Raw genomic sequence first — 17,165 nt, 5'->3', positions numbered from 1 at the left:
CCTTGAGCTGGACATGTTAGAATAATAGAATATAGAATAAAATTCAAGTAAAATCCAGACTGATGCAAGCTTAAACTTGTAAGTGAAATTAAAGTGGTTGGCCACTTTAATATAAATTTTAATTATGGCTTGTGGGCAGGCTCATAAAGATTTTTCAAACCCACTCTCACGATGTATTCGGCTTTTCTCCAGGAAGTGGCCTAGCTACTGGAGTTCAGGGTGAAGAATGGACCCACCTTCCCCTGAACAGAGGCTTTACTGTTTTTTTGGAACGACCAGGAAATGGTACTTTAAAATACAAGCCGACATTGCTGTAAAGATGTAAACTTTACTAGCAAAATTATCCAAACAGGATTTATCAGTAGTAAGCAGCCCATTCGTTTTCCAATCCTCAATAAGAACATGATCCATGAAGGGTAAATCATCGATTCAGCTTGACAAGGTAACAATGAATTGTTAATGTATTTAAAATAATTCACTTTGTATTTAATGGTCATTACCCCTGGATTTATAGTAAATTGTATATATTTTCCATCCATACACCTTTTCCCACCGTTTTAGGCAATTATGGTTCTGGGTCTTGAGGCTGAATTCTTAGCATGTGATTGGAAGCAGCTGTACTGGGGTCTTTTTATGTCTACATTCACATATTTTCCAGGAAAGCCCCTGATGTATGTGCATGTTTTTTGCCTCCATCTGACCAGTATATGTTGTACACTGTGAGGAACGCAAGATGGAAATGCATGAAAATCTATGTTTTTCTATTTTGCGCTCTTCTGTGTGAGTGACTTGTAGAGTCAGTGGAGGCCATCGGATGCAATGGGTAATGGATGAAAAGTATTGTGTTTCTCCTCCAGCATCTGTTGTGCATATACGTGGCACAGTAGGAGGGAGGTCCCTAGTGACATAACGATAGGGACATGTACTAGGGGGAGGGGTAACGGATGATGTAACCCACTATATGTGCATAGAGTTGGATATGTCTTAGCTCTCTACTGTAAAGGGCACATTTGGAATATTTCCGAAATATGCTCACAATGTAGGAGAAAGCACACAGTAGCCCACATTTATTAAAGTGTTAGTAAGCATCAGTTTTCTCTCCGACTTTGCACTAAAAAGAAGTAGCAAACTGCTTGCACATGTATTTATAAAGTGTCTGCGCCATTTTTGTATTGCGGCTGCACTGTGTCCGACAAGACAGAAAAAAAGGTGCGAGTTACTGCCACATTTATTACTGATGTGGGCCATAATTCTGTCTGCGCCACAATTCTTCAGCATGAACAAAGTGCACCAAAATAAATGGTGCACACTTCCCGAGTAGTGCAGGGGGCACCAGATTAATGAAGACCGGGCGCCAGTTTTGGTTAATCAGAAGCCCCCTGCACACTCCACAGGCAAACGGCCCATAGCATAATTTGTACTCATTTTGATAAATGTAGGCTAGTGTGAAGCCAGCCTAAAATTCTATCTGCACCATGTGACAGAGCTTCTCTGAAGAGAAGAGGAGTGCTGAGAAGTGAAATAAGATGAAGGTAACTGCTGCTATTGCATGATCTTTTTTCTAGCGAGTAGGTTATTCTATATATTGCCAATCTTTATTTTAGTGAGTACTACTAAAATCTTTATATATTTGGCTTGTTTTTCTGACTAAAAAGATGATTCAAGCCTTCCTATGTGTCTTTGTGAATGGTGGTTTTGCTGTAATCAGTGAGGTAAATCCGCTCAGTATATATATATACTTTATAAATATTATTTTTTCTAGTTCCCAAAATCTTGTCACTTTTATTATGTTTACATTTCTGCTATCTGCCTCCTGCCTTTTTCTCTTAACCCTGTAACGACCTGTGACATAATAGCTCGTCGCGGTCGGCTGTGGGTACATGGAGAGGGTTCACGGGTGGAGCTCTCTCTATAGCCAGTAAGTCTTCGCTGCACCCGCGATCGGTGCTAGCAGCTTTGCCGGCGGCTTCAAAAAGATGGCACCGAATAAATACCATCACTATGAAGTGCAATTTGTCACACAGTGCAATCACAAAGCTCTTTACGCGTATGTGTAAAAAAAAAAAAATATATATATATAGATTTTTGATTGTGGGGAGTGTAAAATGGAAATGAAAAAACAAAAAAGTACCAGGTCCTTAAAGGGTTTTTAAAGGGTCAGCAATAGATAAAGAATAAACAGCGCCCCCACTATTTTGTGTGAAATTACATAACAGCCAGTGAAGTGTATTTTTTCAATATACAAGGAAATGCTTGTAGTAGCCCTCATAGTAGGGGTGTGGTTTCTAAAATGGTGTAATTTGTTGGCAGTTTCCACTTTTGTGGCAAATCAAAGATTCTGCAAACAAGTCGTAGTACCTGGAAACTTTACCATCAACATCTTGCTTCCAAAAGTCAAGTGGTGCTTTTTCCCTTTTGTGCACAGCCATAAACCCGAACAGTGGTTTACAACCACACAATAGAGAAACTGCACATAGAACCTCCATCTTGTTTTCATTTCTGTAAAATGAATAACGAGCCCCATTGAAGTCAAAGGGAGACTCGAGCATTTTTCAATGTGTCATTTTATTGAGAAATAATGTCTTCTGATAAGTTAGCAGATGTATTGAAACATCTTCAATGTGTTCTTCACTGAAGAACACATTGCAGATGTTTCAATACATCTGCTAACTTATCAGAAGACACGAGTACAGAACGGTGTTCTTCGCAATAGTATGTGAAGAACAATATGTGTGACGAACACATTGCAGATGTTTCCATACATCTGCAATGTGTTCTTCACACATATTGTTCTTCACGCGTGTCTTCGGATAGGTTAGCAGATGTATGGAAACATCTGCAATGTGTTCTTCACTCTGTTCTTCACTGTTTTCTTCACTTAAATGATCCTGTGTTCACTGAAGAACACATTGCAGATGTTTCCATACATCTGCTAACTTATCAGAAGACAATTTGCATTGACTCTAGCAGTTCTCGAGCGGGCAAAATACTCGTCCGAGCAACGAGCCGTTTTGAGTATGCTAATACTCAAACAAGCATCAAGCTCGGACGAGTATACTCGCTCATCTCTAGTGTTTATCATAATAAAGTATAAATAAATGGTGGGTCGGCTAGAAATAACGGGCACTGACCAACGGTATGGGGAGTATCAACAGAAGTGAATCACTGACTCAACTCCAACAGAAAAATAATTTTCAAAATTAATGAATTTTCATTTATTGATAAACAATGAAAGACTAAAATCAGGGTAATATCAAATTCCTTCATAATAAAAGTAGTGATGAAAGAATCCATTAAAATTCGGGTTCGGCTGAACCTGAAGTTTAAAATCCTATTCGGGTGCTGGCACCAATTGCAGGTGTTAACTGTTTAAGTATTGCTATCAAAGTCACCAGTGGCCTTTAAAAACTACTGCAGATGCACATGCACAACCATTTTGGGGAGGGTTGTCACTCCCAAAATGGGGAGGGTTGTCACTCCCAAAATGGCTGCATCTGCGCCAGTTTAGTGCCAGTGCACGGCCACAGTCATTTCTTGGCTGCTAGTAATATTTCCAGTGGCATTAAAAAGTTAACCCCAAAATCAGCACTTTTGGCATTGTGTTCTTTTTTTAATGGCATTGTCTAAGAAGCGTAGTCCTGCCTTTTCCAGTATCATTTTTTCAGTTAATTGTTTTTATTTCCTGTATATCATACTACAGTAGAAATGGCAAAATAACTAGTTTTTATTTGTGCTGCTACAACATAAATTTCTAGCTTACCATGTCTACAATGAAATTTGTGTATGTGCTGAATAACAATATTTTAAGCTTAGATTGTAATTTCAAGCAATTACAAGACACAATTCCCAAATGTTGAGGAAAATATGGGGGGGGGGCAGCAAAATAAATGCCTGGAACTTACTACTTTGCCCAGCTAGCTTTCCTTTCCCTTCTATGGGACTGTGAGACATAAAGTGTATTCTGAAAATCTTTACACCATTTTACTTTTTCACATTTTCTTATGTTACAGTCTTGTGCTAAAAGAAAAATCAACTTTTATACCCTTCAATCTGCTTCCATTATTCTATAAAGTAAACGTGAAAGCTGAACTTAGAAATGTTCAGTAATTTATTTATGCAAAATGTTTCTCTGATAACCTCTCATTTCTGTTATTACTACAAGTCTAAAGGTGACACTTGTAAGGAAAATGGTGTTCAAATACCTTCCCTATGATAAAGCATTCAAAGTGCTCCAAAAGAGAGAGTCCAAAAAGACAATTCAGACATTTCTCATTGTGTTTACATGCAAATGTCTCACCTGCCAATTTGTGCCTTGTTTGCAACATTTTACAGCCTACACCGCTTTCATGTTGTCATACTTATGCCCCACTTATCAATTGCTTCCAGATGTGCATTTATGAGGAGTGACTTTTCAAAATGTTGCAATTTTAGGAATAGGAAATACATAGGATTTTTGGCAAAAAACAATTTGTGCAATTAGTTCCTAAATAGTAACACATCATGTGCCATTTGTATACAGCAGTCTAAGCCACTATGATAAATCCGACATCGAAAAAGTTCCTAAGACAGACCAAACTATGCTTCATGGGAACACTCCTAAAGCCCTAAGAACACAGCCAAGACACTGGACAACCCTGTGTTTATTCTAGGGAGACCTATCTATATATCTATTATTAAACCAAAAAATGGCTGTCCATTGGCAGAACCCATTTAACCAGATTTTAGAGGATCTGCAATGAAGAGTGACAGAAATTCCATAACCCTAACCTGAAATATGCAGTTCAGTTCTCAGCACCAGTCCATAAAAAGGATGCCCTGGAGCCAGAGAAGGTAAAATGAGGAGCCACAATAATAAGGGTTATAAATAGTGATGAGCGAGTATACTCGTCCGAGCTTAATGCTTGGTCGAGTATTAGCATACTCGGACCGGCTCGTTGCTCGGACGAGTATTTGCCCTGCTCGATAACGAGCATTTAATTAAAAAAAAAAAAGTAAAGAACAGTAAAAAAATACAATTAAAACATTTAATTTAATCATTTAATTGAAGAACACAGAGAAAGAACACTGTGCAGAATAGATTGCAGATGTTCGCGAACATCTGCGATCTGCTCCGGAGACACGCGTGCAGAACGGTGTTCTCCGCAATAGTATTCGAAGAACAATATGTGTAGAGAACAACTTGCAGATGTTGTCAAACATCTGCAAGTTGTTCTTCACACATATTGTTCTTCAAATACTATTGCGGAGAACACCGTTCTGCACGCGTGTCTCCGGAGCAGATCGCAGATGTTCCGGAGACACGCTTGCACGGTGCAATAGTATTTGAAGAACAATATGTGTGAAGAACAACTTGCAGATGTTTGGAAACATCTGCAAGTTGTTCTCTACACATATTGTTCTTCGAATACTATTGCGGAGAACACTGTGTCTCCGGAGCAGATCGCAGATGTCCCGGAGACACGCTTGCAGAACGGTGTTCTCCGCAATAGTATTTGAAGAACAATATGTGTGAAGAACAACTTGCAGATGTTTCCAAACATCTGCAAGTTGTTCTTCACACATATTGTTCTTCAAATACTATTGCAGAGAACATCGTTCTGCACGCGTGTCTCCGGAACAGATCGCAGATGTTCGCGAACATCTGCAATCTGTTCTGCAGTGTTCTTTCACTCTGTTCTTTTAGTGAAAACATCTGCACTGAACAGTGCTCGTTCAGTTTTTAATTTTACTAAAAAATGCTCGGGTCTCCCATTGATTTCAATGGGGCTCGTTACTCGAAACGAGCACTCGAGCATCAGGAAATGTTCGGCTCGAGTAACGAGTACCCGAGCATTTTAATGCTCGCTCATCTCTAGTTATAAAGAATCATAGTCATGAGGAAAGATTAAAACACTTAGATTTAATCTAATATATAAGTGGTTCATACAAAAATATGGTGGAAAGTTGTTCCAGGTTAAATCAAATCAAAAGACAAGGGGCATTGTCTATGCCTGGAGAAAACAAGGTTCAACAAGCTGAGAACTTTGAATCTGTGGAATAGCCAATCATCCTGCAATCCCAGGGGACTCAAGAAATGCTGCTCTCAGTGCTATTCTTGATTGCTTGGGACTGCAAGAAGAGGTAGAACATGTGGAAAGGGGCAGATTATCTTTAGTGCTCCTCTAGACCCACGTTTCTTCCTGTACAAGTGGACCATAGCGAGATGCTACAACATTAGTCCAAATTTACCCTTCTTCTTTCAACTGTTTTGTTGTCTTCAAGAGGCCGATATGATTGAAAGTTGTGGTACAACAGGTAGCAATAAATTACTACTTAAATCGCCATGCTTGCACTTTGCAATAAAGTTTTTTTTGTTGTTGTTTAGGTACCCAGAGTCTAAAAGGTTCGCCATCACTGTCCTAGCGGGTTGAACTTTCAAAATGGTAACGATGCCTGCTCATTTGAATCCATGAGAGGCTTGTCCCCTCACTCATTGCTATTAAACACCCCCCCCCCCACAGCCTCTTCTATTCACCCTACCACTAATTACTTAGGCTCCCACTTACAACATAGACTTTGTAATCCTGACATGTGCAGAGAGCAGCAAGGCAGCTCGTAGTGCAATGTAGGGAAATTCAAAAAAATTTTCTGGAATTAGCTGCACCTGTAGCAGGTCTGTAAAAGACTGTATGTCTGGATCTGACTGCAGAGTGCTAACAGCTGAGAGCAAGAAGTCTGGGGACTTCAAACAGTGCTGTGAGTTTACCATTGTGTACCCAGGGCCTGATAGTGAAGCACCTCGTATGGTCAGGTTTGACTTGAGTTTAATTGGAGCTCAGGTTTTGCTGCAGAAAGGCAGGATTTGCCTGTGATTTATTAAAAAAACAAAAATACAGTTTATAAATTTCTAAATTTCTGTCCCCGTCTCGGTCCCTGTCTCAGCCCATTTTCCTACCTACCTGTTTTTTTTATTTGTAAACGGGGAGTTTTAACATAAAAGAAGGAATGTTAGAAAGGATATTTCACACCCGATTGTAGAGGTTTGTTTCGTGGTGATAAAGTCCCTATAACTGTAATTCAAAGCACTTGGTACTCCATTTTTTGACCAACCACCCGTGCATAGGACTATATTTGTTTCTCACAATGCAATTTGTACTTGTACAAGCTTTGATGTACACATTTAAAATACTCCTGAAGTTCTCTACTGCTTTTTACAAAAGCAAATTACAGTACTGTGCACATTGATTCCATGTACAAGAGAAAGCAGGTCCACGTTTATGCAGGATGGTATAGAGAAAGGCCATTTACTCAGTTTTCTCTAGTGATATTTCCTCCTGAGCGCTACTCAGCGCTACATTGTAATTTTCGGAGCCATTGCTGTACCTCTATAATAGTACATCTATAATTCCGAATGTCACGTGCAAACCATTCAGCTGGCGCATGGTTCCAGAACCAAGCCAAGAGCATTGATGCAGCTTTAAACAAACCATTGCACATTGTAGTTAAAATAATTTACTTTTGTAGAAATAAATACTGTAGGTTACATAAATGGCATTTGATGCGCTTTTGTTTTGGACCAAGCAGATTTGTCCTTTTGTGAACAATGGATACAATGTTTTATTGATTAGAGATTCTCCAGATTTTTTTTTTTTAATGCTTGTAAATTTTTTTCTTGCCATTTAATTTGAGTTGTTCTGAAAAGCTTTTCATTTAAGTCCACAATTTAGGGTTACACTGATTGCATGTTGTTGTTCTAGTCGTTAAAAACGTGTAGCAATTTATTATTTTGCTGGTGACACAACAAATATGGCACTTAACTTGAACATAACACATTAAACTGTCATGGTAAATGTGTTTTTCTTTAAAGACAACAGAGGTGACTTTAACATCTTCTCTGTATTTTTTCTTGTTGTTCTGGCTTAATTCCTACCATTTAATTCATTGTTAGACATGAGATGCTGCTAGTAGATGGAATAAAGCCCAGATTTGATGACAAATAGTAAAAGTCAGAAAATGTGTAATAGAGTTGGTTGCCATCCATAAGTTATACTAGAATGTATATAGAGTACTCTTAACATTTAGATACCCAGCCATAAACGTCTACAAAACATCCTAAGTTGAGACGTGTTTAAAGAACATCTTATAAGGGGTGATGATCTACCTACAGTACAGAAAAGCTTGGGTACGGTTTACATCAAATCATCATCCATTTATTACCTATCCCGTGGATAGAAAATATATATATATATATATATATATATATATATATATATATATATATATGCATGTAAATAATATATACATTTATTTTTTTCATTAAAATACCCCTTTCTAGCTTAGTCCAATTTTTAGCCATTACCAAAACACCAGACTTTATTTAGGTCTTAACCCCTCAGCCCTCTCCATACTCCCTTTGCTGCCTGCTGACTTTTAGAGCAGTTTTTAGCAAGGGGATAGGGTTTATTTAATTTTGGGAGACACCCTGCATTTTCTGTATAAAATCAGATTATCGTATATACTTGAGTATAAGCCGAGACCCCTAATTTTACCACCAAAAACTGGGAAAACCTATTGACCTATAAGGTGAGGGCGAGAAATGTATTGGTCACAGCATCCCAGTAGTCTACAGCCAACAAGCACCATGTAGTATACAGCCAGCCCGCAGTTTGCCAAGCACATAAAAAAAATCAAACTTACATACTCACCTTCGGGCGGTCCGATGCTTGGCGCAGCTCCCCGATGCTCCGGTCCCCAGGGCTTCTCTTCTTTCTGATGTAGCCGGTGCACACTATGATGTCATCATCGGCAACACCGCGTCATCATAGTGTGCGCCTCTGCCGGCTAATACAGCATAGGGAAGACCGAAGAGGAGCCACCGGGAGCTGTGCCAAGCATCAGGAGCCATGCCAAGCATCGGGGTCCTTGAGGGTGAGTATGTAAGTTTATTTTTTTATTGAGGTTTTTCAGCACATATTTTGTGCTGAAAAACTCAGCTTATACATAAGGATATACAATAATAGTGATTTTGTGCATTAGTTCAGTTTTTAAGATTGATATTATGGAAACATCATCGACTATATAGAACACTCATGGACATACTAGTCACTAACTACAATGGTGTGTACACTAATTCCAATTTCTTTTCAGAGCTACGAACTAGTGATTCATTGACTTAACTTAGCTTATTAATTCGGTATTCAAATTTTCTTAAAAAAATAAATGGCTGAAGACTAGTGATGAGCGAGTATACTCGTCCGAGCTTGATGCTCGGTCGAGTATTAGCATACTCGGACCGGCTCGTTGCTCGGACGAGTATTTGCCCTGCTCGATAACGAGCATTTAATTAAAAAAAAAGAAGTGAAGAACAGTAAAAAAAATACAATTAAAACATTTAATTTAATCGTTTAATTGAAGAAAGCAGTGAAAGAACACAGTGCAGAATAGATTGCAGATGTTCGGGAACATCTGCGATCTGTTCCGGAGACACGCGTGCAGAACGGTGTTCTCCGCAATAGTATTTGAAGAATAATATGTGTGAAGAACACATTGCAGATGTTTGGCAACATCTGCAAGTTGTTCTCTACACATATTGTTCTTCAAATACTATTGCGGAGAACACCGTTCTGCACACGTGTCTCCGGAGCAGATCGCAGATGTTCCCGAACATCTGCAATCTGTTCTGCACTGTGTTCTTTCACTGTGCTCGTTCAGTTTGTAATTTTACTGAAAAATGCTCGGGTCTCCCATTGATTTGAATGGGGCTCGTTACTCGAAACGAGCACTCGAGCATCTGGAAATGTTCGGCTCGAGTAACGAGCACCCGAGCATTTTAGTGCTCGCTCATCTCTACTGAAGACCTTTTTTCAAAATATCTGTGATTAGAGATGAGTGGATCCGAACTTTCTGTTCGGGTTCAGGTGTGAATTGTGCAATCCAAATAATAATATTGCCATATTGGTGGCTGAACAGCCAATCGGGAAAATTAATGCCCTTAACAACTAGCCATGGCTATGATGGCTAGAAGCTAAGGGTGTAAAATTGCCATATTGGCTGTTCGGGAGGAAATCCAGCAATATATCTGTTTCGTGCGGGACGCACCTGAACCCCGAACCTAAATGAAAAGTTCAGATTTGCTCATCTCAATATGTGATAATAACAATCAATACATAAATTAGTCAATCAATACATAAAGACCTGTGCATGTTATTTAGTTTTATGGCACATGGGAATTAGGGTACTGCAGTCACTTTTAAAATTAATGTATAAACTGGGACACTCTTTTCAATTAATTTGCGTTTTTATCCTTTTTTCCAGTATTTTTTCCTGTATATTTTGTGAGCGCTATGTACTCATTAGTTTGATGGATGATTAAGATTTTTAAATAAATACTTAGCACGGTAGTTAGGTTTCATGGTAAAGTATAAGAAAAGCACTATAAGAAAAACTTTTTTTTTTAAATGAACTGTAATTCCATAAATTGAAAGAACACAAAATGTGTATGGGCCCTGAGATCCCTCCTTACAGCAGTTTTAATTATACTTATGTGAATTATAATTAAAGAAGGTAAATGTTTTATCAATTTATGCAAAAAATATCAAATAAAAAATATTCATCCCTTGAAATTGTACCTTCATGATGAAATGGTTTACACTTAACTATTTTCAACATTTCATGATGAAGCTCCTGTTTAAGACAAGTGCTGAATTATTTCACACTTTTGTTCTTTTTCATTTGTATTTGAGTGGATTGATTCTACACAGAGTATTTTACAGATAAAATGTAATTCGTCTCTAAATGCATCTACAAGGACAGTCTTCTAACAAATCCTGGTAATAGGATCCAAAAGTTCCCTTTTCAGGCTATTTCCAAGAGAAAGCGACAAAGGATTAAGTGATTTACAATTTAGGATCTCCACATTACAACATTTCTAAGATATTACAATCATTATTACATTTTTTCAATGTAATAATGATTCAATCCTTCTGCCAGTTCTTACAAGTATCACTTATTACTACTCTTATTACTCCATGTTTTGTTTGTAAGATTGATAACAATTAGAGATGAGCGAGCACTAAAATGCTCGGGTGCTCGTTACTCGAGCCGAACATTTCCAGATGCTCGAGTGCTCGTTTCGAGTAACGAGCCCCATTGAAGTCAATGGGAGACCCGAGCATTTTTCAAAGGGACCATGGTTCAGGAATAAAATGTGTTATTTAATTGAAAAATAATGTCTTCTGATAATTTGCAAACATCTGCGATCTATTCTTCACTGTTCCGCGCGTATATTATCTCCCGACAAGTTAGCAGATGTAAAGAACAGTGAAGAATAGAATAAAAACAGTGAACACAGGATCATTTAAGATAAAAACACAGTGCAGAACACAGTGCAGAATAGATTACAGATGTTCGGCACATCTGCTTACTTGTCGGGAGATACGCGCGGAACGGCGCGAACAAAATAGCATGTGAAGAACAATATATATGTGTGTGAAGAACACATTGCAGATGTTTAAATACATCTGCAATGTGTTCTTCACACATATATATTGTTCTTCACATGCTATTTTGTTCGCGGAACGGCGCGAACAAAATAGCATGTGAAGAACAATATATATGTGTGTGAAGAACACATTGCAGATGTTTAAATACATCTGCAATGTGTTCTTCACACATATATATTGTTCTTCACATGCTATTTTGTTCGCGCCGTTCCGCGCGTATCTCCCGACAAGTAAGCAGATGTGCCGAACATCTGTAATCTATTCTGCACTGTGTTCTGCACTGTGTTTTTATCTTAAATGATCCTGTGTTCACTGTTTTTATTCTATTCTTCATTGTTCTTCACTGTGTTTTTTTTAATTAAATGCTCGATCTCGAGCAGGGGAAATACTCGTCCGAGCAACGAGCCGTCTCGAGTACCCTAATGCTCGACCGAGCATCAAGCTCGGACGAGCATGTTCGCTCATCTCTAATAACAATACTATTGTACAAGATGAAATACTATATACTGTAACTACCTGGTCTGCAGTACTCTTCTACATGCTCTGTTGGTAAGGTAGATCGTCGGTACCTTCCATATTTTTCCTTGCTGACCCTTCTGGAATGTGTTGTAAAATTATTCCACAGTAGTGATGAACAGAACCGTTAAATGATAAAAATTTGTTTGGGTCTGTGTATCGAACCCACACAAGTAAAACCAGCACCCAATAACTGTTGTTAAATGTTTAAATGCTATTGGGAAATATGCAAATAAGTATTCCATGATGGGACTAGGAAAACAATGCCTCTTTTGCTACCTCTCCACTGAAAAGACGCAACCATATGGAAAGAGTGCTGTCTAGAGTCGTGAACAACGGGGAGGTTAAACTGAACAGATCAATCTGCTTAACCCTGTTGTAGAATACTTTTCCTGCATTTTGTAAAAATCCCATTGATTTAATAAACATTGTGCAATACTTAATTTCCTCAGTGCAGGTATTGCAGAGAATTTGAAAACTTACTGAGAAATTTCCTATAAGTAAGCTGGGGTGTCATGGGGCACTTTATGATAAATAGTCAAAGGTTTATGGTGTTCCATCTTCCCTGCAGAATCAAAATTTACAGTACATAGCTGCTATTTTTGAGGAAAAACTGACTCCCTGTATTATATATAACTTGCTTAGAGTCCCCACTATCTTTGGTCTATGAAATCCCGAAGAGGTAGAACATGTGGAATGGGGCAGATTATCATTAGAGAGGGATGCTACAACATTAGTCCAAATTTAGCCTTCTTTCAACTTTTTTGTTGTCCTCAAGAGGCCGATATGATTGAAAGTTGTGGTAGAACAGGTAGCAATAAATTACTACTTAAATTGCCGTGCTGGCACTTTGCAATACATAAGTGTTATTTTTGTTGTTTGGGAACCCAGTGTTTAAAAGGTTCGCCATCACTGCTCTAGAAGCAAGAAATACTATAAAATAAATACCGCACTAGGCACTAAGTAGTATTTCCATTTCTTTTTATATTTTTTCAATTTTCTTAAAAGACACTAATTTCCAGGTCCACATTTATGAATGTACATGGTACATGTTTGAATAATAAGATCTAGAATCTAGATGCTGAAGGTTAAGCAGAAGTTCTGGATAATCACATCACTAGTTATAATTTCATACTGTACTTCCATTTTAACTACTATGACTAATATTATCTGGATTTTACCAATTCCCTTGGTATACCAGTCATTTATCTAGCTATTATTTCTGGGCAAAACTAAACTGCACATTTATTCTTCATTTTTATTGTTCCCAATTTAGATAAATATATAGGCCATTTGTATTCAAATCCTTTTACCAGTGCTCCCACAATATCATGTTAGATCATGCAATTCTAAACTATATTATCTTCAAGCTGATGTCTAATCGTCTTTTGGTCTCTTAGTTTATTATGTGTTAGTATCATTTAGTGGCAGAATTGAATAGTAAACAATACCATTGTGAATATTAGATTCTTTGAATTTACTGTGATAGAATGGCAGCTGGCGCTGTATGTGAGTATCGACGCTACTATATAAAAAAAAATCTCCAGTAATGATGCAGAGTTGTTAAACATAAAGGCCACGCTTGCACAGCACATCATTGCTGGAACATTGCAGGTCACGGAAACACGGTACATAAAACCCGTTACGGTTCACTACATGCCGAATTAAAAGCTTACTGCCTCCTATTTTCTCAAAGAGCAATGAACACAAGGGCATGAAGTGACCTAAACAAACATTTGTGCTTTTATGAAGTGCACATCATACTGGTACAGTATTAATTTGTTGAATGTTGCATAGTTTTAATGACTACACAGTATGGCACCATGTGGGAACATAGTAGGAATAAAGTTCCAGGGAAACCTACTGAAAACCCAAAAACGTTTTCAAAAACATTAACCAGACGGATGTGAAATATAGATGACCTATTAGGAGGTCACTTATACACGTGTCCTTCATTACCTTTCTTCTTGGCTGAACATGCCAAGGTATTTACATCACTAAATGTTTAGCTTTTCAAGACTAAATTGTTTTGCAGAATTGTCTCACAATGTGATTTCCAATAACGATTAAGGGTAATTAATACACTTACAACCTATACTGATATTAGATAATTGGTATTTGAAAAGCAGGGGTCCAAAGTCTGGAAAATCAACATTAAGCTTTTTAAGGCAATGTTTCTGCTTTAAAGGCTTTCAATGTCACATTCCTCAGTCACATGGCTTGAATGCCCCTCAATCCTATTTTAATGAAACTAATATTTAATACTATGCATAGATGCTATATAATGTATGTAGATCTGCTTAATAAGAAGTGAAATTAACACTGCAGTCTCTTCTAACAGCAATTCACCCTTTTCATTATTTCAATAGAGAGATCTGCAAACAAAAATGACCAACTCTCTATTGTAGATAAATTAGTCCCTTTCACTAACTAGAGAACCCAACGATTCCAAATTAATTCACAAACTGTGATAAACATGGGTCATTAGACACAGAATTGTTCCTATAAAATGACAAAAATACAAATAAATAAACAACTTACGCCATCAGGTCGGCCATCTGATGCGGTCACTATCAAAATGTAGCGGTCAGTACTTTCTCTGTCTAGAGGCTTTGCCAAAATTAAAATTCCGGAACTGGAAAATAATTAAAAAAAATAATATTTTGAAGTTAGTGAAAAGACTTGTAAATGACAAAACTAATAATTATTCATAGCATTTAAAGGTACTATACAAACAGTATATTTCTAAAGAAGAAGAAACTTTAGAATCAGACACCTGCCTTGATCTTTAGTCTATAAAATAAAAAACACCTTCAAGGTTTTCCATAAAATTTGAAAAATGATACCAGACCTGTCCATAGTTTGTATGTTTTCTTCCCTCTGTTCTATTAACTTTAATGGAGTAATGTAATTGAGACAACCCTGAGAGAGAGCAGCTAGGTTTTCCTACTGTGAAATAACTCCGAAAAGCCATGCTTCCAAGTGTTTCCAAGTGTAAGTTCAAATATATTGCAGCAGAACATCATGGTGCGGTTCTCATAACATCTAGCACCCTATACAGTCTATACGTAGTTTTCATCCACTGTGTGTGTTGCCATCTCATTTTTACAGCACTAAATTTAACTATTCATACTTATGTAAATACAGTTGTAGCACCAAATAACATCTAGCACATATACACCGTATTTATACTCAAGTATACGCCAACCGGAATATATAAGCCAAGGCACCTAATTTTACCATAAAAATACTGGAAAAACCTTTTACTTTATGAGCCTAGGGTGGGAAATGTATCAGCTAGTAACCCCTCCACTCATTCATGATTTATATGTGTATATACAGAGGTCTATTGTGTCTAACAGCGAATGCATCCATAAAGAGAAGAAAGAAAGAATAGGGGCTGCACTCACTGAGAACCTCTTCTTCTTGAAGGCTTTATAAATACTAAATACTTAAAAGGAATACTTGTTTAGGGAAGAAGTACAGGCCACTAAGATGCAAAGGGCAATTTCTCACAGTAAAATGAAAAATTACATGAAAAGGCCATTGCCTTTTAGTGAGTGGTACTGCACTACCTCCCTCAAACCCCACATGTATTTTTGTAAGTACCATATATACTTGAGTATATGCCTAGTTTTTCAGCACAAAATGTGTGCTCAAAAACCCTAACTCGGCTTATACTCGAGTCAACCAAAAAAATAAACTCAAAACTCACCTTTCTGACGTAGGTCCTCTTCTGTCTCCGATGCTCCGGTGCCACCTCGGGTCCTTCGGATCCTCTTCGGGTTCTTCTGCTCCTCTTTGGCTCCTCTTTGGGGCCCCTCGCGATGCCAGCAGCTCACAAACAAAGACGTTGGCAAGCGGAAGAATCCGAAGAGGACCAAAGGACCCAAGGTGGCAACGGAGCATCAGAGACAGAAGAGGACCTATGGGAGACGTCGCAAAGGTGAGTACAGTGTTATTTTTTTTTCCTACTACAGGGGGCTGGGAGGCTGTGACCAATGGATTTCCCACCCTCGGCTTATACTCGAGTCAATAGGTTTTCCCAGTTTTTGTTTTGAAATTAGGGGTCTCTGTTTATACTCGGGTCAGCTTATACTTGAGTATATGGTCTTCATAATAAAGAAGCCTTCAAGAAATGTTTGATGCATGTTATCCTGTGCCTTGTTTTTGGACGCATTTGCTTTCATGGATTTTTTTAAAAAAATATAGGCACCACTGGCTACTTCCTGTGAAAAGTGACCTTGGTTTTAACCTTTCTACATAATCGTTTTCTTTATGTAATGTAATGTAGTCATGGTCGATTGGTATTTTGCTGTATCACAATATCCTGTAACTATGTTTGTATGCAACTAAGCATCATGTTAGAATGTGCCTCTTGTAGTGTATGTTAAGCCTATCTCTGTGTGTAACAACTCCTGGGACACTGTACAAAAGAATTTCCCCCCAGGGAATGATAAAGTACCATTGTATAGTATGGTACTATGTCCACTATGGTGGCTTGAATACTGAATAGAGATTGTTAACTCATTCAGGACTTTATTTCACCTTCTTTCTTAGACAGCGCCACTCTACCTCGCTATTCAGTACTGTGCCTAACGGTAAATAAAGCTCCTCCTCCATTACTTTTTATATGATTCTTTGCTAGTATAATGCAACATTTTCAGAAGTTTGCCACAAATACTTAGTTTTGACTTAAACATTAGAAATATTTTTTTGAGCCATTAGCAATGTTTCCAAATGCTAATAGTCATAAATAAATCCTAGCAGTGACTGCTCTAACTGATCGTTTTAGCATTACTGTTAATGCCATTGTTATTTTTGTAACACATGTAAATACCAGGTTTATGCATTTTAAATGTTTTACTTGTCTGGAATTATACCCCAGCATGAAATATCGTAATGTATATTGGAAACATGTTCATGCCTCTTACTCATAAAAGTACCACTGTGTTTGTTTTTTTCCAGCAATCCACACAGCGCTTCAATAGATGCTCATAGAAGCTCATTAATGGCACATTATTATGTTCATGTCACAAGGTTAATCTTTAGAAAAATTAACAATTCTGTAAGGAGAACTATCAACTCTCACACTTAGTTTAAACATCATTTGCAAAACAATATATTGGGGTGAATGTTATCGAAATGTGAACCAACTCTATGAAGTCT

General features: G+C 37.8%; 1 protein-coding gene across 1 annotated transcript in view; it reads right to left on the bottom strand.

Annotated features, from left to right (window-relative positions):
* The window catches only part of PCDH15 (protocadherin related 15), a 934,666-nt gene that overhangs the window by 309,810 nt on the left and 607,691 nt on the right, over positions 1-17,165 (bottom strand). Inside the window, exon 18 of the mRNA XM_072131129.1 lies at positions 14,538-14,631. Coding sequence (XP_071987230.1) covers positions 14,538-14,631 — 94 coding nt within the window. The remainder of the gene's footprint in view (positions 1-14,537; positions 14,632-17,165) is intronic.

This window comes from Engystomops pustulosus, chromosome 11, assembly GCF_040894005.1.
Source record: "Engystomops pustulosus chromosome 11, aEngPut4.maternal, whole genome shotgun sequence".
NCBI lineage: Eukaryota > Metazoa > Chordata > Amphibia > Anura > Leptodactylidae > Engystomops > Engystomops pustulosus.
Note: the sequence above shows the minus strand (reverse complement) of the source record. Positions and strands in the feature narration are given on the sequence as shown.